Source organism: Urocampus carinirostris, chromosome 11, assembly GCF_059441175.1.
Source record: "Urocampus carinirostris isolate Australia breed hairy pipefish chromosome 11, RoL_Ucar_1.0, whole genome shotgun sequence".
Classification (NCBI taxonomy): Eukaryota; Metazoa; Chordata; class Actinopteri; order Syngnathiformes; family Syngnathidae; genus Urocampus; species Urocampus carinirostris.
Genome location: NC_142359.1, coordinates 4,740,745 through 4,768,463, shown reverse-complemented (window position 1 = coordinate 4,768,463; position 27,719 = coordinate 4,740,745). Strand labels below are relative to the sequence as shown.

Below are 27,719 nucleotides of genomic sequence, written 5' to 3'. Positions count from 1 at the left end.
TCTATCTATCTATCTCTACAATTCGGCCCGCCACTGATTATAAGAGACCCTAATATTTAATAATTAATTCAAGCCAATCAAAAACACAGTTCACACCCTCTGATACTCATTAGGCAGGAATGTGTTCCATATATTTTTTTTTTCATTTGGTTTTTGGATTAACGGCCTTTTTTGATGTCGTCGGTAGTTTTGGGTGTGAAAAAAAGGTGAGGTCAACATTTTGGGTGAAGGTAAGGTCCTGAAATTGGACAGCAGAGGGGACAGACGGACCCCCATAGAATTAGAACAGAGACGGCCTTGTTCTTAGAGAAAAGGGATCCTTCAAAGTTTCATCAAAGGCCAATTTCTGGCACTTTGTCAGATTTCACGACACTCTCTTTTAATGGAAACGTCTCTCTTTCTCTCTCTACACTTACGTCCTTCGAAAGGATCAAAACAGCTAATAAGAGCGGTTTCCAAGTTTGATCATGAGTGCTTAGATGAGTGTGGCCCATTAAATCTACCTCCGGATAATGAATTCATCTCACAGTCCTGGTGTGATCACTAATTAGGTCACGTGAGAGAAAATTCCACGACTGTTCCATATCCGGGCTCAAAGTTAACAGCGTGCGTTCGTAAAGTTCAAATAATAACTCGAAAGCAGAGTATATGCAAACCCACCAAATTTCCGAGTTGATTAACGCCCGTCACATCGTTTGAAATTTACAACCAATGAAAACTCTTTCAACTTCGAAAGGCCGCTTCTAAAGGAGGCGTAAGGAATTTCAAATTTTATTACCCTCTGCTACCATCTCCTGGTTCAAAGTCATGATTGCAATATTTGCTGCGTGCGTTAGACACGCTCCAAAGAACCTGTTCCTCTTTCAGTTTTCTTGGTGTTTGTGTTTGGGACTTACCGTATTTTCCGCACTATAAGGCGCACCGTGTTATAAGGCGCACCTTCAATGAATTATATATTTTTAAAATTTTTCCATACATAAGGCGCACCGCATTATAAGGCGCTATAAGTGCATGCTGGTTTAAGATCAGGTAATAGTGCAATTTTGTAATTGTAATCCTGTGCAGTCCTTCGAGACATGTTTGTGATTAAGGGCTATAGAAATAAATGTGACTTGACTTGACTTGGCTACAGTAGAGGATGTAGTTATGTTATGCAACCATTAGATGGTGCCGCGCTAAAGGGAATGTCAACAAAACAGTCAGATAGGTCAGTCAAACTTTATTACTAGATAACAAACAAGCTTTCTACAACTCCATTCAATCCCAAAATGAAATAAACAGCCGTTTTATTATTTTCTCTGAGGTAAAGCATTTTCGTGACACATCTTTAACATCTTTGAACAACAGCAAGGCATAACATTTTACTTTTCCGCCATTTAGTCAACACGCAAAAAACCGTCTGATACTGTTATGGTAAATTAAACGTTGGTGCAATCGCAATATAGTGACATTCGTAATGTGCAAAAACAACAAGTGCAAAACAATAACAATAAAGCAATAACATAATAACTGTAAAATGTAAAACGTAAACACACACCAAGTAGGAGCAACTGTGGCTATCTCGCTTTTATTGCTACGGGAACTTTGTTTAGTCTTCCTTACTTGACGCAGCTTATCCTCATGCTTCCTCCACTTGTTGCTGCTCTATTTCCGTGTTCTACTGCGTGACTGATCGCCTTGAGTTTAAACTCTGCGTTGTAAGCGTGTCTCTTAATAGGAGCCATTTCAGGGTCTTTATACAAACGCACAAATAAAAGAGAATTATTGTTTAATATTTGCCAGCATGCACAGCACACTTCTTCTTCTACGCGAAAAATGGAGTCGGTGGCTGCTTCTCTTAGTTGCAAGACTTTGCAATTCAATATTGATCCATATATAAGGCGCACCGGATTATAAGGCGCATAGTCAGCTTTTTTAAAAAAAATCAGATTTTATATGCTCCTTATAGTGCGGAAAATACGGTACTTAAAAGCAGGCCTTCTCTTACTTTCACCATTTTCATGCGTTGCTGCCAAAGAAATAAACTGCGGGGACAAGCATGATGTCACTGTCCAGCACGAGGACCCACTCCCTCGGCCACTACTCTCTCAGAAAGGGCGGCAGTGGCTCAGGAGGTAGAGCGCTCGTCTTGGGATCAAGAGATCGCAGTTCGAATCCCGGCTCCTCCGTGTTACATGTCGAAGTGTCCTTGGGTAAGACACTGAACCCCTAATACCCCCAATAAGCAGGTTTGCGCCTTACATGTCTGCACGGCCGCTATTGGGAAATGTGAAGCACAGTGTAAATCGCTTTGGGAAGTCTTGACTTGAAAAGCGCTGTATACATGCAGATCATTTCATTTCATTTTCATTTCATTTACTTAAAAGCAGGCCTTCTCTTACTTTCACCGTTTTCATGCGATGCTACGAAGAAAAAAAACTGCAGGGACATACCTGATGTCACTGTCAAGAACGGGGCCCCACTCTCTCGGGCACTACTCTTTCAGTAGATAGGCTCTATGAAAAATAAAGCAGAGACGGGCATTGTAAACACATACCTAATATAGAAAATATTTAACTTTTGACTTTTTGATTCGAGTCATGTTTATTTGTGACGCCCTTAATCACTCAAAGGGCTGCACAGACCACAGATTATTGCAAACTACAGACTATTATGATACCATCCCCTGATCTAAAACCTACATGAGGGCAAGGAAAAACTCAAAAACCTGAAGAAATGAAGAAACCTTGAGAAGGGTCATCCCCCTTCCAGGATGACCAGGCTGCAATGGATGTTGCAAAAACAAATAATACACATATCGTCAACATGAATTATACTGTAGGTCAAAAATTGACTGATTTTGTAGACGCAAGTTCTGCTTTATACACCAGGTTTGACAGAAATCCTCCAGCTTGGAAGTGCGCCATTTTCGTTCAGAATCCCTGCAGTCTTGTTTAAGCAATATAGTTTTATCAGTAAACCAAGGCGTGCGTCTTTTGGGTCGTGATTTAAGCCGTAAGGGCGCCACGGAATCCAGGACACTAGCCAGAGTAGCATTAAACTCATTCCTGAGTGAGACAATATAGCCTTTATATGAATGAACAACCCCTGAAAGGAGATCAGAGAGCTCAAAAATTGTACCAGTGCAAATGTTGCGGCCGCTAATGTTTGAAAGTTTCTCCACCAAGATCTCCGGGATAATTGGAGCAGTATCCTGACATAGCTCCCTTGTTTCTCCAAATGGTTCAGTGCAGTATAAAATAAAGGTCATGTACTCAAATATGTCACTAAATATCTTGAAAAATACGACAAATTGTATCAAATTAGCAGCTATCTGCTACTTTTTTAGCTTTCTAGCTAGCTATCTTTGTACATTTTTAGCTATTTAGCAAGCTATCTACCTAGGTTTTTACATTTTTTGCATGCTATTGAGCTAAAATTTCATCTTTTTTTAACTATTTTGGCTTGCTATCTAGCTCCAAATAGTTTTTTTACCAGAGTATGAACTTTACATTACGATATTATGATCATTTATGTAATCATGTTTGGCATTTGGATTCTATGTAAACCAAATTACACATTTATTTTTTCCATATTTTGCTTGACATATTTCCGTTCCTCCAAAAATATTTTAGATAGCTATGTTACTCGTTATTTTGTTGTTGTTGTGATCTGTTCAGCCCTTTGAGACTTTTTGTGATAAAGGGTGTCACAAATAAATATGACTTGACAATAAAAATCTCTAAAAACAATAAATTTGCACCCATTTTGTTTCTCATCTGTTTAGTTCCCAGTCCTTATCCATGAAAAAGTTGTTTTTGATACTATAAAAAATTGAATTCTCTGTTGTTTTTCTCAATGACGACCAATCACACATCTTCCTATCTCCATTTTAATTCCATATCAGTGGTGGGAAGATGATTTTTGTGCCCCAAATTAAACATCATTCACTGGTAACGCTTTCAAGAGATTCCAGTTTGCCAAAAATTGGTCACCTGTGATTGTGTCTTCCCCATGAAGATTTTATATTTTGTACGATCAAATACAAATTACATTTATCGAGTGCAATGAAGATTTTCACCGAGTGAGCCTCAGGTCACGCCGTTCCGAATGAGAATGTTTTGTTTTGTTCTGTTGATAACAGAACTCTGACAAAGAAGGCCAAGGCGCAGGACACCAGGCATTGATTTGATAAACGCTCGGGGATGTTTTGACCATTTCAGACATCGAGGAGACGAGGTGGAGCCCACATGGGGAGTCTCTGGCCCGCCCATGGGAGGAGCCGGGGTGCCGGCTTGTGGAAAGAGACATGGGTCAAGAGAAGAACTTAGAATAGAATAGAATAGAATAGAATAGACTATACCTTTATTGTCATTGTTACACCATGGGATATATTGTGACAACGAAATTGGACGTGGCACTCCAGTTCCACATTTTACAGTGAGGATAAGGAAACAAAGAGATAAAGGAACAACGAAGATGTTTGTACTGTCCTTGTTGTATAGGCTTTGGTTTCCAGAGGGGGTGAGGGACAGACCGAGATGGGCGGATCCAACTAGATGTTTGATCTTACTGTACACACAGTCCAGTGTTTTTTCCCTAATTGCTCAGTCCACGTATTGAATGAATTTGGAAAGTACAGTCCTTAAGCATGCCTGATTAAAGTCGCCGGTGATGATAAAAGTTCCGTCGGGGTGTGCAAGCTGCTGTGTATTGATAGCAGCGGGCCGGAGATTTAGCGCTATGCTAACTTTAGCATCCGGTGGAATGTCAACAGCCACAATGACCACAGTTAGCTCTCTCGGTAGATGGAAGGGTCTACACGATACTGCTATATTGAGTGAGCAGTGTGTTTCGATGATTCGGCTGTTATCGTAGCGCATAGTCCCCCACCCCTGTTTTTACCGAAGTCTCCGTCTCGTTCGTGCCGGTGAAGCATGCGTCCTGCTAGTTGGACTGCGGCGTCAGGGAAGCCAAGAATCCGCAATGGCAAAAATACTCCAATTTCGGACGAAGCTGTTGGTGGCGATCCGCAGCTCAAATTCCCTCATTTCGTGGACGATGGATCTGGCGTTGGTCAGGAACATGCTTGGAAGCGCTGGTCTGTGTGGTCGCCTTCTTAGCCTAGGCCCGACTGGCAGCCTTTACTTAAGCTCCGTCGTTGTCAGCAGGCAGATCACCCAGGGAGATCCGGTGGTCTCTGTATATCCCTCGAGATGTTGTGATGTTACTGTAGTTGTAAAAGGAGTCAAAGGGAAAATATGAGGGATTAAAGTGACACTGAAACACTGAAAAACAAAAGACGAACTGGAGCCCCTGAAGCCGCTGCACTCACGCGCGCCGCCATCTTGCGCAACACTTGAGAAGAACTTGAGAAGATTGAACGAGAGGGACAATCGAGAGAAAAGGTTCGACGAAGACTCGAGCGACACTAATTCGGCTAATTCGATGGGGTTCACTTAGTTTATTATTTAAGAAATTAAATCTGCCCCCGTGTGGAAATGCCTGTCTCTTGTCCGTCTTTTTACAAAACGAAACGAGCATGCATTGTTCGTTGAATGAAGGTTATGTTTGGTTAATGGAGTCGGATAACTACAGGGAGTGCAGAATTATTAGGCAAGTTGTATTTTTGAGGATTAATTTTATTATTGAACAACAACCATGTTCTTAATGAACCCAAAAGTCTCATTAATATCAAAGCTGAATATTTTGGAAGTTGGAGTGGGACTTTTTTAGTTTTAGCTATTTTAGGAGGATATCTGTGCGTGTAGGTGACTATTACTGTGCATAATTATTAGGCAACTTAACAAAAAACAAATGTATACCCATTTCAATTATTTATTTTCATCAGGGAAACCAATATAACAGCTCAACATTCACAAATATACATTTCTGACATTCAAAAACAAAACAAAAACAAATCAGTGACCAATATAGCTACCTTTCTTTGCAAGGACACTCAAAAGCCTGCCATCCATGGATTCTGACAGTGCTTTGATCTGTTCACGATCAACATTGCGTGCAGCAGCAACCACAGCCTCCCAGACACTGTTCAGAGAGGTGTACTGTTTTCCCTCCTTGTAAATCTCACATTTGATGAGGGACCACAGGTTCTCTATGGGGTTCAGATCAGGTGAACAAGGAGGCCATGTCATTAGTTTTTCTTCTTTTAGACCTTTTTCTGACCCATTTTGCCAAAGGAAAGGAAGTTGCCTAATAATTATGCACACCTGATATAGGGTGTTGATGTCATTAGACCACACCCCTTCTCATTACAGAGATGCACATCACCTGATATGCTTAATTGGTAGTAGGCTTTTGAGCCTATACAGCTTGGAGTAAGACAACATGCATAAAGAGGATGATGTGGTCAAAATACTCATTTGCCTAATAATTCTGCACTACCTGTAATTCGAACAATTTGGTAAACGATACATTTTTAATATTGATTTCCTAACACCCAGAAAACCCTTGTCCATTCAAACATTTTCAAGAAAGCATTCAATGGGAAGGCCGTCCAACCCAACATATTAGCACTAAACCAAGTGGTGTAAATCTTTCATTTTGGAGATCAGAATTTATGACCGAAACGGCTTCAGATCTGAGTCCCGCTCCCCACTTTCATCCTCCGGGCCGGAGGAAGGAGGAGAAAAGCAGGGCAGGGGGAGCTACGAGATGGTTTGCTCCCATAAGTACACAAAATTAGCTTCTTATCGGTTGATCTCTGTACATGATCCTTCGGAAAGCCGCTGCTCGTCCGAGGCTGGAAAGTTGCGTCCCTGCTGGCCCAGAAGCGGGTGCGTAGAAGAAGCTTTAATTAAATCACTTTTCAAAGACAATAATGCCTGAGTGTCTGCATCTTCCCCGGTAGCCCTTTTCCCTTTTTTTTTCACGTTTTGATTTTTACATCACATTGTGAAGGATATTACATTTTCAGTTGTCCCTTGCGCGCCATGTGTTATCACAGTTGAGTGAATTTAAATACAGTGGTACCTCTACTTACAAATTTAATGTGTTCTGGGAGTATCTTTGTAACCTGAAAACTCTGTAAATTGAGATTAATTTTGTATGTAAATTCCAATTCAAACCCCACAAAGTACAGTAAGATTTTTTTTAATAATGTAAAAAAATAAAAAATAATGGAAAGAATCAAATATTTATTGTTAGAAAACTGATCTAATGACATCTGCTTCATCCGGCTTTTGACAATCTGTCTAAAATGCACTTTTTCCGGGTGATTCGTCTGCACAATTTCCGAGATTTAAAGAATTTTGCTAAAATGGCTTTCTTTTTGGGCTAATTGAACGAAGGCTGTGTCCTCATCCCCCCTATCTTACCAGAACTCCTCCTCTTCTCAACTCTGAACTGTGACAGTGACACGAAGAGCATGCTGGGGGCGCTTGATTTAATTGAAATAATCTTATACGATATATATTTTTTCAAACGTGTTTATTTATGTAGTTTAACATGTTATATTGTTCATGTGTTTTGTTATATCATATATATTGTTAATTAACATTTTGTTGTGAGATACTGAGTTGTTTGACATGAATCGGGTTTATTATAAAAAAAAAGTAGCTTGGACGTTCACCGTAGAAGGAAAAAATACATACAAATAGAATTAAGTACAATAATTGTAAGGTATATTACATCTAGTTATTTGTAATTTTCTCAATTACTCACGTTACAAATGGCTCTGATGGAATATACTTGATTTCATACTATTTTTTATTACTTATTCTCTATTTTTCTACTCTTTTATATGATTCTGTTTAAAAACACGCATACTTTCAGTCTTTATTTTGAAGGGTACAGGAAACTCATCATGGTATGTTTTTACAACTGCTTGACTTCTAAATAAAAACAATCGCGTCACTGGGCCACGGTGAGAAAGAGGAGTCATTCGAAGGAGTGGGTCCGTTTTTCTCCCCGCGGTAACTGGGGGCTCCTGTTGATATCAAACCTGCACCTTCCTTGACTCTCATTTCAGCCAGAGATTAATATCCCAAATGAATCTGTCAATAATACGTTTTCTTATTCAAATTATTATTTCATTTTCTGCATTAAATTATTGTTGGTAATGTACTGATGAAAGGGATAACCACAAACCAGGCTTTTTTTCATTTTCTCCTTTCATACTTCCTTTTTTCTTAACTTATTTATACAACAATAATTATTCGTGACATAATGCATCAAATGAGCCGTTGGAGAGCCGGCTCTCTTTAATGAGTTGAGCCGAAAGGGCCGATTCTCTAAAAAGAGACGGACTTCCTTTCACTACATAACTACCACATGAAATCCGAGGCGACAGATGCATGCGCACAGTAGCATCAAACCGCTCGCTTCGTCTGCAACGGAAAAAAAACGATACCGAGATAGAGGCTAGCGCGGCCAACTCGTTTGACTTGATTGATTTGCCGTTCGGTGATCGTCGGTGTATACCGAATGGTACCCATCTTTGACAAATTTGAGTTTTTCTGTACAGATTGTACGTCGTACACGTCTTAAAATGCATGATAAACGTACTTTGTACGGCAAAAACGTACAGCTTGACAGGTATGATAATGCATCAAAGCAAGTGAGCCGTTTGAGAGCCGGCTCTCTTGAATGAGTTGAGCCGAAAAAGCCGATTCTCTAAAAAGAGACGGACTTCCTTTCACTACATAACTACCACTTGAAATCTGAGGCGACAGATGCATGCGCACAGTAGCATCAAACCGCTCGCTTCGTCTGCAACAGAAAAAAAACGATACAGAGATAGAGGCTACTGCGGCGAACTCGTTTGACTTGATTGATTTGCCGTTCCGTGATCGTCGGTGTCTACCGGATGGTACCCATCTTTGACAAATACGTAAATCCGCAAATTGTGATCCGTGCGGAATTAAAAGTCAGTAGCACTTCGGGTCCCAAACCGAGTGATGCAATCAAGTTGTCTGCACGCGATCTTACTTCCCAATGTAGGTTCGCCTCAGTCCTTCTTCAGGCTGTTTCCTAATGTTACCCCCCCCAACCCCATGTATTTCTCCACTCTAATGACTCAGGCCCGGCGAATTAGGCCCGGTGCCTCTCGTTAATGGGGCCGACTGAAGCCGGAGAGCGACCGAACCTCTCGTTAGCCGAGCCGGCCGGTATTGATTGCGAGGGGCCACTTGGGGCCGACTACCTGGGTTTGACTTTGTACTTTCTGCAGGAGTTGTGAGGGTCTGCGGAACAACAGGGACCACGTACATCCCAAACAAGGCCTATGAAAAGCCTATCAATTAGGCTTTGAAGGTCAAGCAAACTCTCGCCCCGCGACGAGCTAGCTCCATCGCCGCGCCTCTCTCTCTTTCTGCAAAATACATCTGAAGACTCCATTCAATTAAATATCTCTGGGCTCCAGCTGCTCCCTAAGTGAAAGGTCAACTAAGTCCAGGAGGCTAAAAGAGAAAGGCGCGGCTTCTTGGCTACACACAACAAAGCCTCCCCTGAGCAGGCTCTCTCGTTGTTAATGATACCCACCGGTCAATCCCTAACTAGCGGTGACAGTTAGCCCCACAAGCACCACTGCAAACCAGAGTCGATCGATCAGGTGTGGAGGAAAAAAAACAACTCCGATAATGATAACCCGCAGATAGAATGTCAAGCCCTTGCTCGGTCCCAATTGGTTGACATTCAGGTCAGAGGTAAGATCGGGACGAAAACGATCCAGCCCGAGCTTAAACAAATAACGTATTAAATTTATAAATGATTCATTCGGAAAGAGGGAAAATATAATGTACCGTATTTTCCGCACTATAAGGCGCACTTAAAAGCCTTTATTTTTTTCAAAAGCTGACCATGCGCCTTATAATACAGTGCGCCTTATATATGGATCAATATTAAGTCGCAAAGTCTTGCAACTAAGGCAAGCAGCCGCCGACTCGATTTTCCCCCGAAGGCGAAATAGTCCGCGGTGTATGCTGGGAATTATATACCGGCGTTTCATTGGCCAACCAATGTGTCAATCATCATTTGAATCAGTCAATATTGTCTAAAGTTATTCGGAGGTAAAGGGGGCGGATCCTTTTTATCATTTACAGGCTGGCATAGGCTAAAGCGGCAAAACAAAGCCTGCAATTGGCCGAAAAAGATCAATGTGAATCACACGTTGGGTTGCACTACGGCATAGAGAAAACATGTTTTACTATTCTGTATTTGTAAATATTTTACTCTCCTGGATTTACGACACTCACGGTTGTAAGAAGACCATGGTTACGTATCATTATTGAACGTGATGGCTGCAAGAGAACTTAGGTGAGAACGATCTTGATGAGTCTATTTTTAAACTAAATTCAATTCAAAGTGTTTATTGTCAGATGCACAGTAAAGAACCCCGTTTCCCTGCACAATAAAATTCTTACTTTGCTGTCCACACAGTTGCCAGCAAAAAATAAAATGGAAACTAAGAAATGGTTGGCATTTCTTGAATCCCAAGACTTTAACCTTCCGAGTGATATTTGGAACGATGCGTTTGAGTGATTGGTGACATCGTACAGACACTGTTTCCGTACATGTCTGAGACACGTATTTGCTTCTTTGCAAGCTTTGGGAATGTTAAGTGGGTAATAAGTTGGACTGAACTATCTGACTGTTTTGTCCACGTTCTCAATGTAGCGCCTTATAATCCGGTGCGCCTTATGTATGGAAAATGAAAATAAATCCAAACAGCTTGCCAACATCATTTTTGCTGTTCCATGTATTCCGTTACTCCCCAAGCCTGCACAAAATGTAGTCATTTTATTCATATTTAGTTTCTTTCGTCTTTTTTAGCATATTTGGTATTGGAGTGCTCCAAAAGTAATTGAAAGTAATCAACCCTGCTTATAACTGTTATAACTGTTATTATTAATATAATTACAATTGTTTGTTCTGTTTTTTATTTTGATGTTCGAATAAAGTATTCATTCATTTATTCATTTTCAAACAAAAACCCAAATCCCATCTTTTATTGGCGAGGACTCGGGAGGAGGAGAATTTAGGATAACAAAGTCAAAAATACAGTCGTAACATTTACTGTGTCTGCAGAATTACACCAACCGACAATTTTCCTTCATTGACAGATTATTTTCAAGAGTTGACGGGAAAATTTAAAGGCCCTCTGGGTTGAAATTTGGCCCAAAAACCAGAGAAGCATTACATCCTTTTACATACATTACATACTTTTGGACTAGCGTGTGACATCATCCACTCTGCTGCTGCTTAACTACAACACAGCACCCCAAGGCCATCCTGTTAATTTGTTAATAAACAACAAAATGATACTGCTGGAAGTGTGAATTTCCCTACAGGGATGAATAAAGTATCTATCTATCTATCTATCCATCTATCTAGACATCTATCTAGACATCTATCCATCCTTAAGAATCTTGCACAGCATTTTTAGAGAGAGAGGCAGAGAGACAAAGAAAAACAATGCTTGGTGGGTTATATAGACATAGACAGGACTGAGTTTTTAAAATTGACACTGCAAGAGTTTAGTGCAGTACGCAATGTGACCTGTGCATTTTTTTTGTGGACCATGCTCTCTCGTGGGCAAACCTACTCATGGCCTCCAAACGCCTCAGGGTACTGTGATGTTAGCATTAGCATAGCAACATCACAGTGAGCGAAAAAACCCACGTGACACTCAAAGACGGTTTTTGTAATGGAATCTAAAAAGTATAAATAGAGACAATGACAAAAGACAGGTGGATAATGGAGAAAAAAAAGAGAGAATCTTTGTGCGACCTCAACGTACTGACCAAGCCTGAAATTGGGATTAGGTTACCTCATGGGCTGAAAGTGGCGGACAAAACCTTTTCCTGCTTGTGAAAAGCTCGCTTACCTCGGAGTGGACCAAAATTACGCTATTAGATCAACACACCAGTATTATTTCCTGGGTTAGTGGCTCTCTCGCTCGCTTTGGTGGATTACTGCCCTCTAGCCAATTATAGTTTCTAAATCCGGTGACATCTGTCAAGGCACTCTAGAGGACTTTCTGACGCCAATTTAAAATCTAATTGGCTAAACCAACAGACAAATGTTATATGTCTCGCGGCCCTCCGATTTTTTTGTGAAGACTGCCTATTTGATTTCTGAGCCTGGTAACAACTAATGGCTAAAATGCGATTGTTTGAATATGAAAGCACACAACTTGAAGCAGCGCAACGAGAAGGTATAAAGCACAGGTGTCAAAGAGGCGGCCCGCGGGCCAGATCAGGCCCGCTAAGGGATTGAATCCGGCCCGCGAGACAACACTCAGAGAAGCGCAAGAGAAAAACAAGCTGCAGGTTGAAATATGTCAACTTGATGTTGCCAAAGCCAGGTGCCTCTCACAAAGACACTGTACTTGTATTTCTTTCTCTCTCTCTGTCTCTCTGTCTTTCTGTCTCTCTCTCTTTCTCTCTCTGTCTCTCTCTCTCTCTCTCTCCCACCCTTTTTTTCCCACTCTCTCTTTCACTCTCTGTGTCTCTTTTTTATCTTCCTTTGTTGCTCTTTGTCTCTTTCTCCCTGTGTCTTTTTAACTTCTTTCGCTCTAACTTCATTTTTTTCCTTATCTCTCTTTTCTCTTTCTCTCTTCCTACCCTTCGTGCTTTCTTTTCTCTTTTCTCTCCTTCTGTCTTTCTATTTCTCTTTGGATTTCTTTCTTCCTCTCCCTTTTTTCCCTCTCTCACGACTTCTCTTTTTATCTCTTTTCTTTCTCACGCTCTCTCCCTCTCTCTCTTTCTTTGTCCCGCCCTCTCTCTTCTTTTCCCTTCCTCTTTCTCTTATTTCTTTATCTCTCTTTTTCTTTCTCTTTAATCTACTAGTCCGGCCCCCAACAGAATGTTTGTTCTATCGTGTGGCCCCCGAGCTTAAATGAGTTTGACACCCCTGGTATAAAGGAAAAGAAGCTGGCAGACAATTTGGAATTATTGTAGGACATAATATAAGTATCATCACGTGATTCAGATGTTGTTTTAGGCCAGTAGAGAAGGTTTCGCAGGCCCTCACTACCATCCACTGATTTTCATAAACATATATACATATGTATTTTTCTGTAAGTTAGCGAGGGAGAAAAGGATAGATAGACAGATAACAGGATGGCTTCAGGGTGCTGTGTTGTAGTTTAGCAACAGCGGAGTGGATGACGTCGCACGCTAGTCCAAAAGTTCGACGTCCCTGCAGCAGATGGAAATCTTTGTGCCCAGGGTTACACCGCCTCGTGTTCACGTAGATAGCGAATCCGCCTCCTCTCCGCTTCCCGCAGGCTTTTGTGTCTCTGTCTGAAGCCGGGTAGCTCCACGATAGAGTCTGGGATGCTGGACGTGAGCCACGTTTCCGTAAAACACAGCAAACTGTACTCCCTGGAGGCTTTGATGTTTTTCACCAGTACAGCCAGTTTGTCGGTCTTATTTGGTAGAGATTTCACGAGAAATCTTCAGGGCAAGGAGTCGATTCCTCGAATAAACGCATTTTTGTGTGTTAAAACCCATAACCATTGGATAGAAAGTAATCCAAAGTGTAGTTGTCAAACGGGACGAAAAACACCGAAGATAGAAGCAGACAATTAAAACAATAAATCACAAAAAGAGCGAAATAACACGAAGCTGCAGGAAAGGCTGCCGCTGGCGGCGGCGACTTTGATATAATATGCCCGACCCGAACATCATGATTGACATTTTAGGCCAGAAATTCGGGTCCGGCTCAAATTCTGGCTTGGGCTAAAGATCTTACCTCTAACAAGCACCACAGCAACCCAGAGTCGATCGATCGGGTGTGGAAAAAAACCGAAACCTATAATGATAACCCGCAGATATAATGTCAAGCCCTCGCTCCGTCCCAATCGGTTGACATTCAGGTAGCTAGCCGAGCAGACATCAAAAGCTAAAAGGTGCGCTAGCGGAGCTGTCTCGCTCCCCCTTGCCCACCGAGATGGGTTAACCCTCTGGCGTGAACTCTAATTATCCACAGTGTGGCCTGAGGGAGTCCCCGAGGGACGGTCGAGCGGGACCGGCGTCCTCACGCGCTCGATATCCGTCCACACAAACAGAGCCTAATTGAGTCAAATTGGGACTCATTACCTCGGCTTTTGTGCAGTCATGTTTAAAGTTTAGTCCGTGGTACCTGCGGGGTTCTGATTGAGGGCTGTGCAAGGATTTTGCACCCGTTTAACGCAAATTCACGCCAAAAGAGTAGAGAATATTGAATGATGAACAGCAAAAATGAAATGATGGACCATATTTTCTAGGCTATTAGACACACCCCCAAAAAAAACCCAAGTCTGACAGAAATTTCAAGGTGCGCCTTGTGTAAAAATACATATTTGAGCAATTCATTTGGAGAGGACGTCGTTAGGCCCCAAAATATACGCAGAGAAGGAGATATGGCAAAGAGGGAACGCTCTTTATTGCATTCGAGCAAGCAACGTTCGTTCAAGCAATGTTTATCAATTCTCTTTTCACGTCTGCATTTATAATGTGTTCAAAACAAACTATGTTTTTCCCGGCCCGGAACACTCAGCACAACAGCCACAATAACCAGTTTCATTATTATCTTACATTGCCTGCGAGCATGTTGCCTAAATGCACTGCATGTGTATAATTTTTGTCATTTTTGGTCACCGTGGATCTGAGGTTAGTCAAGATTATTTTGGTTGATAATCTGGCTCTATCTTGGGGATTTTACTATTTTTTTTCTTCTTTTTTAATTGTGATTTAATTCAATTTTTATTTTAGTTTTATTTTTGTATCTTTATTTTAGTATTTATTTATTTCATTTTTAGTAATGTTTTTATTTCTCCAATTTTAACAATATTTATCTTTTTTTTTTTTTTTTTAATTCATTACCTTGACTTTTGTAAAGTCATGTTTGAAGTTTATAGTGTGTTCAAAACAAATTATCCTTTTCCCGGCCCGGATCGCTCAGCACAACAGCCCGTAACTTCCTGCAATAACATCCTGCCATGACTATCTATCTATCTATCTATCTATCTATCTATCTATCTATCTATCTATCTATCCATCCACTCCCCCTCTATCTATCTATCTATCTATCTATCTATCTATCTATCTATCTATCTATCTATCTATCTATCTATCTATCCACTCCCCCTCCATCTATCTTTCTATCTATTTATCTATCTATCTATCTATCCACTCCCCCTCTATCTATCTATCTATCTATCTATCTATCTATCTATCTATCTATCTATCTATCTATCTATCTATCTATCTATCTATCTATCTATCTATCTATCTATCTATCTATCTATCTATCTATCTATCTATCTATCTATCTATCTATCTATCTATCTATCTATCTATCTATCCATCCACTCCCCCTCTATCTATCTATCTACCTAAAGATTGGAAAAACGGGGCAATTTTGTGCGTCCCACAAGACAAGATCTAATGGCACACTAATGTTCCACCGGCACACAGGTTGAAAATCAAAGTTCTGAAGAAACAAAAGGCAGATGACTCAAAGTAGGCCTGAACCCAATTCTTTTTTTTTTTTTTTTTTTGAAAACTGGACAGACGGCCTGTCTCCAAGAAGTGCTGGCTCGGCCAGCCCGGGCGCGAGTCGATAGGCGCTGGAATGGCAGCCAAAGCGGCATTAATACAGGATGGCTGTCGCTGCCTCACCGATTTAAACTGCAGACGGGACGGGAGATACAGAAGGGGAGATGTCAGGATCCCTTACACCGTCCTCTGCGTCCCCGGTGAGTGTCTTTCAGGTGCTTGAATGGACAGACGAAAGCCGATCATGTTCCCGATACTATCGATAAGCGCTGCTCCATGGCTGAGGCCTTGTGACCTTCTCTGGTCCGCCCTCAAGATTTTCAGTGTTACTGAAATATACACAGGGTTGGGTAGAGTTACTTTAACTGGATTACTTTCAATGACTTTTGGATTACTCCAATACCAAATATAGGTTTTATTATTTATTAACATTCTGACATACTGTATTACGGTGTAGCATGCTGAGTGCACGGCATCAGACAGGAAAACACTTCAGAGGGTCATCAACACAACCCAGAGAATCGTTGGTTGCTCTCTACCCAGTCTGGAGGACATTGCCCGCTCTCGCTGCCTCAGCAGAGCAGAAAACATCATCAATGACTTTTCTCACCCCGCCCACCACCTCTTTGACCTGCTGCCTTCCGGCAGACGCTACAGGTCACACAAAACAAAAACAAACAGACTCAGAGACAGTTTCTTCCCCAGAGCCAATACCACCCTTAACACACACCGCACAAAAAACTGAAACTCTTGCAAACACACTACCTCATACAGATGTAAAATTGTATTCATGCCTATGCCTACTTTGCACAATGTTGCCTATTTTTGCACTACCGCATATCCAGGGTTGGGTAGGGTTACTTTAACTTGGTTACTTTCAATTACTTTTGGATTACTCCAATACCAAATATGCTAATAAAAGACAAAAGAAACTAAATAGGAATAAAATGGGGAGTAACGGAATACATGGAACGGCAAAAATGATGTTGGCAAGCTATTTGGATTTATTTTCATTTTCTTTCTGTTACATTTGATGTTAGTTTTGCCGAAGATCAAAGAGATCAAAGAGATCAAAGCCAGGAGAGAAAGCTTACCACGTGTTGTGAGTCATAATTTTTTTAGCCGTGTTTAGGTAGTACAAACAACCGCTCGCTTTTGGTATAATAAAGTCAAACTTGAGATGAAATGTGACAGAAGAGAATATACTTACGTCGATGATAAACTGAGCGCCACATAAGAAGGGGGTGAGGTGGGAGGAGTTAAAGGAGGGGGGGGTGAGCGAAGCGGTAACTCACCATGACTAAGCATTGTGTCAGGGCCTCCCCCTTCACAATAAGAGTGTCCACACCGTGTCCTCAGTTGACATAGGGGTGTGGTTTAATGTGGGCTTTTACTCTGCCGGGTGGAGTTAAAGAGCCTCATGGCATGAGGAAGAAAATATCTCTTCAGTCTGTCCGTGGTACAAGACAGTGACAGCAGTCTGTCGCTGAAACTGCTCTTCTGTCTGGAGATAATGCTGTGTAGTGGATGCGATGGATTGTCCATGATTGACCGCAGCTTTTCCAGTGCCCGTCTCTCAGCTACTGTTGTCAGGCTGTCCAGCTCTGTGCCCACGCTCAGGGATGCTGCTGGAAATGTGAATTTCCCTGCGGGGATGTATAAAGTATCTATCTATTTATCTATAAGCTCGCGCTCAGTGGCGTCAAGTCAATAAATGCTTTTATTGAGAAGGTAAAGTATATTTTTTAGACCTGCGAAGCTCTGAACCCGCAAAAGTGGAACCGCGAACTAGCGAGGTTCCGCTGTAGTTGTTTAGCGCCCACTTAATTTTGTTTGTTACTTTGTTCCTTTGTTTGTTACTTTTTCTCAACAAGTCTGCCTAAAAATGAGGCTCTCTGGTGGCATTGCTTTGCCATTGCATTTCTTTCTCCCTCGCAGTTAACAGGAGCTGGAATTAGTTTGTATGACATTGTCCTGTGAAGAATTATTGCCCCCTTACTAGTCAAGCCCAAGAGGACAGATGCATGCTACACCTAGACAGGGCACTATGAGATGTGATTCGTGCAAGGATCACGTATCAATTATGATATCAAGAATTTCCTGCAACTGAAAATACGTTTGCAATTTTTGGAGAGGACGATGTTGGCCGTCGCCCCAAAATATACGCAGAGAAGGAGATATGGCAAAAAGGGAACGCTCTCTATTGCATGTGTTCAAGATACGTTCAAGCAATGTTTGAGCAATGTTCATCGTTTCTCTTTCCACGTCGGCATTTATACAATTCTCAATATTCGCCCGCCCCGGCTAGCTCAGAATAACAGCTTGTGACCTCCTGCAATAACATCCTGCCATGACTCTCCCCAGATGTCTTCACACAATAGGCTATTGTCAACTCTAAGGCTGCTGACTTGCAGTTAATCCACAACACAATTTACTCAATATCTACAAAATCTGATGTCCTAAATGCACACGCAAGATTAAAAATCAAATAATTTTCAAATGTATATGTAGCTCTGTAAAATTCCCTTTTTTTTTTTTTTTTTTTTTTTATGTTAATGGTCATGGAGAATTTTGAAAAATTGGGTTTGAAAATCCTTAAAAGTGCTTAAATTTGGCCATACATGTCACGGACCAGGAACGAAGACGGGACCCAATTGCGTTCGTTTTACTCAGCTTTATTTAGAAGAAGGAGAGGGCCTGCACCCATGTCGAGAGCGAGAAAAAACAGGTCGATGGCCGGGACGGAGGAGCAAAAACATAAACGGGTCCAGAAAAGAGGTCGGCAACAGGAATCAGACGGAAAACAGGGCAGGATAAAGTCAGGAGTCAGAAAAGCTTGCCTAGCGTGTAGCGTAGGTTCGCAGACGGACCGACGAGTGTTTTCAGGAAAGCGGGGGTTTAAAACGAGTACAACAGCCAATCAGGAACTAGACTCAGGTGCCCCGCGTCAGTAATCATGACAATACAATTGATATTTTGTAACTTTTAGGATAAAACAATGGAATATATATATTTAAACAATTGAAATTCAGTACGGTGAAAGTTATGAGTGTAAAAGTCCATCCTTTGTGACGATTGATTTTTGGATCATGCTGAACTTCGCGTCAAAGACAATAAATGCCTCGTAGCGCTTTGATTTCTCATTATATTCATGTCTCCACGTTTCTTCCTGCAGAGCCTCAAGTCAATATTTATTCTCAGTGTATAGCTCGGGCCGATCATTACCTATTGACCACTGAAACCCCCTCCTTCCCCATATGGGAATTCTTAAAATGACAAAAGGTCCGATCATATATTCAAATATCTTGCAAGAGTCTCATTTCAGTCAACACTAAATCCATAGTCGGCTTTGGATTTCCGGAGCGTTGGGAAAACTGAGAACGTAGGAACGCCGACTGTCTCAGATAGCATGTATGCAGTATGTAAACTGAATTCAGAACTTTATTTTTTGAAAAAAATGACTACTTAATTGATTCATCAGATGACGAATTCAATCTTAAAAAAATGTAATTTTTTTTTAAGCTTCTCAATTATTTTCTGTCATGAACCGGAACAGGATCAGGACCCAAATGCGTGACGTTTCTCACACAAAACTAAAAACAATACTACTGCAGAAATATTTTTAAAAATACAGAAAAAATTAAAACAGCAGTAATATCACAGCAATACTAAATATTAAAAGTTCTGAGTACAGAAATACCACTAAAATACTGCAAAAATACAACAGAGTAATACTGTCATGAACCGGAACAGGATCAGGACCCAAATGCGTGACGTTTCTCACACAAAACTAAAAACAATACTACTGCAGACATTTTTCAAAAAATACAGAAAAAAATAAAACAACAGTAATATCACAGCAATACTAAATATTAAAAGTTCTGACTACAGAAATACCATTTAAATACTGCAAAAATACAACAGAGTAATACTGTCATGAACCGGAACAGGATCAGGACCCAAATGCGTGACGTTTCTCACACAAAACTAAAAACAATACTACTGCAGAAATATTTCAAAAAATACAGAAAAAAATAAAACAACAGTAATATCACAGCAATACTAAATATTAAAAGTTCTGAGTACAGAAATACCACTAAAATGATGCAAAAATACAACAGAGTAATACTGTGAATCGGAACAGGATCAGGACCCAAATGCGTGACGTTTCTCACACAAAACTAAAAACAATACTACTGCAGAAATATTTCAAAAATACAGAAAAAAATAAAACAACAGTAATATCACAGCAATACTAAATATTAAAAGTTCTGAGTACAGAAATACCACTAAAATACTGCAAAAATACAGTAACACTGTCATGAACCGGAACCGGATCAGGACCCAAATGCGTGACGTTTCTCACACAAGCCTTTAATTTTACGGGAAATGGGGAGTCATGCACGTTAGGCAGCCGTCTGGCGTGGAATGGTAGGAAGCCAGAGGCCGACGAGATCGACACCAATTGCCCGAGCAGATATCGGACAGATGGGGTCGATACCGGACAGGACGGGACAGACAGAATTGATATCAAAACAGGATATCGAAAATAAACAGGACAAATTAGACGGGAACGAAAATGGAAACCGATGTTAAACAACGGGACAGACAGGATTGATATCAAAACAGGATATTGAACTTAAACAGGACAAACTAGACGGGAACGAAACTGGAAACCGATATTAAACTGGACAAAATAAACCGGACTGGAAATACCAACAGGTAACGAGACCGAGTCAAAACCCACGTGTTGCGGGGCATAGGTTCATTTTTATTTTCATCTTTTCTCCCCTTCTATTTTTTAACTCATTTTTCTTGCTTGTCTTTCTTCGACACGCTCATTGTCATCACTGTTTCCCATATTTTCTTTCTCTTATCTCCAACTTTCTTCGAAGCCATTATTATGGGTAGAAAAGGAAATAAAACCTACAAAATCACAATAAAATGTGTTCAAATGCGCCAATTGAGTAAACAGGTTGTAGAAATCTAGCAGAGCATTATCGCCACCTACTGTTTAGGAGTGTAATTGACCTTACTTTTTTTTTTCTTTCTTCTTAGCAGCTTGTCCTTCTTTGACACGCTCATTGTCGTCACTGTTTCCCAGATATCCTTTCTCTTATCTCCAACTTTCTTGGAAGCCATTATTATGGGCAGAAAATGGAAATAAAACCAACAAAATCACAATAAAATGAGTTCAAACGCGCCAATTGAGTAAACAGGTTGTAGAAATCTAGCAGAGCATTATCGCCACCTACTGTTTAGGAGTGTAATTGACCTTACTTTTTTTTTAGCATTATTTTAGCAGGTCAAAGACCCGTGACCAACTGAAATCATATTTTATTTTATTCCTGCAGTCCAAATTATTAAAATTGGAGGATTTAGTAATTTTTTTCACTTCACAACTGCTATTTCAGATGTTGGTTTAAGATCAGGTAATTGTGTAACTGTAATCCTGTGCAGTCCTTTGAGACATTTTTGTGATTAAGGGCTATATAAATAAATGTGACTTGACTTGACTTGATTTAAGGACAACAAAAACACAGTGCCAGAAAACATCCAAAAATAATTCATTCGGAAAGAGGGAAATTATATTTTAAGGGCCTGTAGCAAATTCATTATCCTAAAGGTGAGAACCACCAGGAAAAATATGTGTGTGTCTGTGTGTGGAGTCAAATAATTTACAAGACAAGATCAAACTATGTCCAACTATTCACGTGTTCAAATTTAAATACTAGTCAAGTCAAGTCATTTTTATTTGTATAGCCTTCGGACCGGAACATAGGAGGAAATCAGATCTGAAAGATATGAGGGAGCAAGTCCATGTATGATTTTGTATAATATTAAGAGAACCTTGAAATCACATCTTAGGCTAACAGGGAGCCAATGCAGGTTAGCCAAAATCGGCGTGATGTGATCGGACTTTTTTGTCCTAGTTAAAAGCCTCGCTGCGGCATTTTGTACCAGCTCTTTATTCTCGACTTCAGGAGACCAGAGAGTAGTGCATTACAGTAATCGAGACGGGAGGTAACAAACGCGTGAATTATAATCTCCGCATCCGACTGAGACAGCATAGGACGAATTTTAGCAATGTTGCGAAGATGGAAGAAAGCTCTTCTAGTAATTTTCTTCACATGTGTTTGAAAGGACAGATCACGATCAAATATGACACCTAGATTTTTAACTGAGTCACTCTGTGTGATGTAACATTTGTCAATGTTCACAGCAGTTTTTGAGAATAAGTCACGGCATTAAGATGGACTAATAACTAACATTTCGGTTTTTTCAGAGTTAAGACGCAAGAAATTGAGTGACATCCACTTTATTATCTCAGTGAGGCAGGCCTCCAAATTTCCACAATTTAGTGTGGCAGATTCCTCCCACGGAAGTTATAGTTGAGTGTCATCTGCGTAGCAGTGGAAACTAATATTATACTTGCGAATAATATCACCTCATGGAAGCATGTAAATACTGAAAAGAAGGGGGCCAAGTACTGAACCCTGTGGAACACCACAGGTAACACTAAAGGGCTTGTTTGTCATTTTGTCATATTTAACACAGTGCGTCCTATCTGAGAGGTAGGATCTGAACCATGAGAGGACGGTTCCTGAGAGACCAATCCATTTTTCCAACCGTTCTAGTAAGATATTATGGTCCACAGTGTCAAAGGCAGCACTAAGGTCCAGCAGCAGCAGCAAGAGTGATGAAGCGCCGGAGTCCATTGCCAGTAGAAGATGATTGGTTATCTTAATCAGGGCTGTCTCAGTAGAGTGGTTAGCCCTGAATCCTGATAGCATAGTTTCAAAAAGATTGTTCTCGGATATGAAATCATTCAGTTGCTGTGCCGCTACTTTTTCAAGTACTTTTGTGGTGGAGAAAAGTCATGTTGACATCATTTCGGGAACGTTCTTGGCAGACAATTAAGTTTCCCTAAAAGGGCATGGGACCTGCCAGGACTCTCTGAGCAAACTGAGGCGAAAATATTTCTTAATAAGGATACGACAACATCTTCCTTGCGAGAAAAACAAATTCCAAAGATGATACGTTGGGTTGTATTCAATTAAAGCTATAAAAGCGTTGTTATGTCTAAAGTTCTCTGAGTTCTTTGGGACGATGCAATAAAGAACCTCCCTCTCACGCCAGCCTCCGTGCATTTCTTGAAAACGTATGAGAAGACTTAATCCACAGGTGTCAAACAGGCGGCCCGCGGGCCAGATCAGGCCCGCTAAGGGATTGCATCCGGCCCGCGAGGCAACATTCAGAGAAGCGCACGAGAAAGAAAAGCTGCAGGTTGAAATATGTCAACTTGATGTTGCCAAAGCCAGGTGCCTCGAACAAAGACACTGTACTTGTATTTATTTTTCTTTCTCTCTCTTTCCCTCTCTCTCTCTCTCTCTCTCTCTCTCGTTCTTTTCCACCCCTTTTCTCCCACTCTGTCTCTGTCTCTTTCACTCTCTGTGTCTCTCTTTTTCTCTTCCTTTGTTGCTCTTTGTCTCTTTCTCTCTCTATGTCTTTTAACCTCTTTTGCTCTAACATCCTTTTTTCCTTTTCTTTCTTTTCGCTTTCTCTCTTTATACCCTTTGCACTTTCTTTTCTCTTTTCTCTCCTTCTGTCTTTCTATTTCTCTTTGGATTTTTTTCTTCCTCTACCTTTCTCTCCCCCTTTCTCACAACTTTTTATCTTTTGTTTCTTACGCTCTCTCCCTCTCTCTTTTTCTGTCTTTGTCCCACCCTCTCCTTTTCCCTCCCTCTTTCTCTTATTTCTTTATCTCTTTTTCTTTCTCTTTAATCTACTAGTCCGGCCCCCGACAGAATGTTTGTTCTATCGTGTGGCCCCCGAGTTCAAATGAGTTTGACACCCCTGACTTAATCGATTCTCGAACCTGCATTTTCTCCAACACTTTCGAAAGAAGCGGTATGTTTTACGAAAAAAAAAACATTAATGGCGGAATACAGAGATGAAGAAAATGGGATATGAGTGATACGGGAATTGAGATATGAGTGATAAACTCAAAGACACTGTTCTCATAGCCTGGCTGCTAGCGACGAGACGCTATTTACGGACTAAGGCTGTTTACGTAAACACGTTTTCTCTTTCCGAACCTGCAAAAAAGGTCAGGCGGCCATTGTTGATAATTAACCCCGAGCGTCAAGGCCATAAAATATCGGCAACAAAGCCCGGCCTCGGAGCGACACCGACTCTTGAAAACTTGTACTCATGACCCCGAGTCAACAATCAACATTGGCGATTCGCACGCACGCACAAACACTTAAACGCATCCAGTCGACGGGAAAAGGTCAGAAAAGGCGCTGTTTTTGCTCGGCCACTGGGGGGGGCGATGCGTTGAGGGACTGTCAGAAATAACAGCGCCCCTGCCAACGGAAAGGTGCGCAACCTTTAGTGTTTTGGCCTTAAGGAGCGCCGGCACTCTCACCCCAACATTGATTTTAAAGGCCATGTGTACTATTTACACTTTACATTTACTCTTGAGTTCGGCGGAAGATGTGACCGGCATTTTTGGAGTGGTTAAGTGCTCGGTAACTGCCGTTACCAGGGTTTGATTCCCGTTGCATACGAGGGTTTAAACAGTGTTTTTCTTAAATTGGGAGCCAATTTTTGCCATTTTAACTCATGTTGAGGGGCTCTTCTTATCTCATCTCATTAGCTGCACCGCTTATCCTCAGTAGGGTCGTGGGGGTGCTGGAGCCCATCCCAGCAATCCTCGGGCAGTGGGCAGGGGACACCCTGAACTGGTTGCCAGCCAATCGCAGGGCACACAGGGACAGACAACTCACTCGCTCATTCGCACCTAGGGACAATTTGGACCGGCCAATTCACCTGAAATGCATGTTTTTGGAATGTGGGAGGAAACCGGAGGAAACCCACACAAGCACGGGGAGAACATACAAACTCCGCACAGGAAGTCTGGAGCTGGATTTGAACCCACGCAGGAGGTTCCCAAGACATGAACTGTGCCGCACATGCACTAACCACTGCGCTGTGGACTGGTGGACTGTATTTGAAACAGGCATTTTTCTACTTTTACCATTTCAACTAAAGAAAAAAGAGAAAAGAAGAAAAAAAAGCAGTGGGAAAAATTAGAGGAACAAGCAAAAAAAAAATAAAATAGAAGGCTAGAAAAAAAAAAACAACAAAACAAGAAAAGAAGAAAAAATTGAAACTAAGAGGAAAATAGAGAGGAAAACGAACACAAAATAACAGTGTTATTCTTAAATTGGGAGCCATTTTTTGCCATTTTAACTCATGTTGAGGGGCTGTAGCATATTCATTCTGTAGCTAAGGCCATGGGCGTAGCCAGCCTGTTTTTGGGGGGGCTTGAGCACCCCCCAAATTCAACCAAAGCACCCTCAAAAATTCTACCATTTTAAAAACTCTCTTTTCCCGAATAAAGGAGAGGATAGGCTAAAACAAAAATGTGAACAACACAGCTTCAGAAATAATTCACTGCCTTGAAATGGTTGAATCCATTTCATTCCTAGCATTGCATTGTAGTACTGCTACGGGTGTATTTTTGTTGGATTTTCAAAAGTATTTTTTTTGGAGGATATCTGTAGTATTTTTCACGGTTGCCATGGCGCCCAATTGGCCCCGCACACAAGACAGCGTTTAAGTTGTCAGGGAGCAATCTGTCAACGCGTTTCAGCCGGTGTCCATGGGCGGGGCCAATTGGGCGCCGTGGCAACCGTGACAGAACCTGGCACCACGAGGCGGGGACCAATTGGGCGCCATGGAAACCGTGACAGGTATCTGAATTTTAGGCGAAGAGCTTGTAAGTGTTTGAAATCGTTTTCATGACTCTCAGCAGTCTTGCTGATAGTCCACGCATTAAATTAAGTAAAAGAAAACGAGTCAGCTTAAAAATGACACCGACAATGCTCTCTGGTGGCTCACAAAGGTAACACAAAGGGAAGAATACAAAGAACAATGATGGGTGGATAATTAAAAAAAGAGTTACCCAGCCTTCTCTAATAAATAATGAAAACTTTGTTTTCTTCAGGCTCTGTCTCTGACATCACAGTTGATTGGTTGGACTCGGGCCGGGTCGGGCTTTAATACCCATGGAGCTGGAATTTTGAGACCCGATTGTCACGGTAGCCATGTCGCCCAATTGGCCCCGCCCGTGTGGCACCAGCTGCAGCTCATTGACAGATTGGCTTTCCTTCTATTTAAGCTCAGTACTCTCACCCACGCTTTGTCAGTCCTTCAACGAACCTCTGCCGCGCAAGACGTGGGTTCTGACTCGGTCCTGTTTCCTGTTGCTATTTCCTGTCCGGTATTGTTCCCGTTTATTTTGTCCTGTTTAATATCGGTTTCCAGCTTCGTTCCCGTCTATTTTGTCCTGTTTATTATTCCCTCCAGTTTTTGTTCCCGTCTAGTTTGTCCTGTTTAATTTCGATATCCTGTTTTATTATCAATCCTGTCTGTCCATTCCTGTCTGGTATCGACCCCGTCCATCTGATATATGCTCGGGCAATTGGTATCAATCTCGTCGGCCTCTGGCTTCCTGTCATTCCCCGTCAGACTGCTGCCTAACGTGCATGACTCCCTATTTTCCGTAAAATTAAAGGCTTGTGTGAGAAACGTCACGCATTTGGGTCCTGATCCTGTTCCAGTTCATGACAGTATTACTCTGTTGTATTTTTGCAGTATTTTAGTGGTATTTCTGTACTCAGAACCTTTAATATTTAGTCTTGCTGTAATATTACTGTTGTTTTATTTTTTCTGTATTTTTTGAAATATTTCTGCAGTAGTATTGTTTTTAGTATTTCTGTAGTGTTTTCATAGTAGAATTATTGTAGTATATCTGTAGTATTTTTAAAGTATTTTCTAGCATTTCTACGGTACTATTTTTGTAGTAGTTCCATGGTATATTTTTTTGTAGTATATATTTAGTATTTGTGTAGTATTACTGTTGTAATATTTCTGGAGCAGTATTTTTGTTTTATCGAGTTGCTGTAGTGGTATATTTTTGGTATTTCTATAGAAGTATTTTGAAGTCATTTTATACTAGTATCTTGGTAGCAGGGTTGGGTAGGGTTACTTATCTGGATTACTTTCAATTACTTTTGGATTACTCCAATACCTAATATGCTTATAAAATACAAAAGAAACTAAATATAAATAAAATTACTAAATTTTGTCCAGGGTTGTGGAGTAACGGAATACATACTTACTTACTTACTTATTGCTCCAGCGAAGGTCGGGGGGTCCCGTCCCTGTGCGTTGAGCCGACCAGATGAACCAGGTTTTTCCAATGCTGGCGGTCTTGTGCCAGCTGTTCTGCATCCTCTACGGCAACTCCGTGTTGTTGGAGGTCGCCCGCAACGACGTCGAGCCATCGAATGCGGGGTTTCCCTCGTGGTCGTCTCCAGCCTGCGGCCTTTGGGTCAAACTGGAGAATGGCTCGTGTCGGATGGTCTGGTGGTAGACGAAGGACATGGCCAAACCAGCGGGTGCGGCGTTGTGCGACCAAGGAAGATGCTTGGGGCTGGCACGTGCGGGCTCTGAGCTCTTTATTGGAGACTCGCTGGGGCCACCTGATGTTCTCGATGGTTCTGAGAGCCCTGCTATCAAAACCATCGATTCTTGTGGCCAGGGTGTCGTTCAGGGGCCATGTTTCTGAGCCATAAAGCAGGATAGGGAGTACGGCGAGGTTGTAAATGCGGAGCTTCGTCTTGCGTGCGATGGTCTGGTGCCGCCAGAGTGGTTTCCAGAGAGACTGCAGAGCAGATGCTGCCAAGGCTCTTCTGCGGAGAATCTCTGGTTTTAGGTCCCCATTGTCTGTCACCATGGACCCCAGATATACAAAGCTCTTGACAGGCTCTACGATGTCGCCACCAATTTGGATGGGAGGTGGATCTGGTCCATCACCGACATACATGAACTTGGTTTTCGTCCAACTCACTTGCAGGCCAAGCCGCGCTGCCTCTTCGCTGTAAATGCCCAGAGCGTCTCTCAGCTGGCTGTAGGAAGTGCTGAGAATGATGGTGTCGTCAGCATACTCCAGGTCAGTCAGGTGGTAGTTGCCGAAAGACACTCCGGGGATGCGCTCACTAACCCTGAACATCAGATGGTCAATGATGCAATTAAAAAGGTCGGGAGCAGCCACACAGCCTTGGCGAACGCCGCTGGAGATAGCAAACCAGTCGGAGTCAATGCCGTTGATACGGACACAGCTCTCTGTGTTGCTGTAGAGCAGCTTGAACAGGGCTATGATCT

At 41.6% G+C, this 27,719-nt stretch overlaps 1 protein-coding gene across 1 annotated transcript in view; it reads left to right on the top strand.

Annotated features, from left to right (window-relative positions):
- LOC148356256 (uncharacterized) overlaps positions 1-27,719 on the top strand; it is a 144,619-nt gene that overhangs the window by 16,593 nt on the left and 100,307 nt on the right. Inside the window, exon 2 of the mRNA XM_088346997.1 lies at positions 15,498-15,682. Coding sequence (XP_088203123.1) covers positions 15,498-15,682 — 185 coding nt within the window. The remainder of the gene's footprint in view (positions 1-15,497; positions 15,683-27,719) is intronic.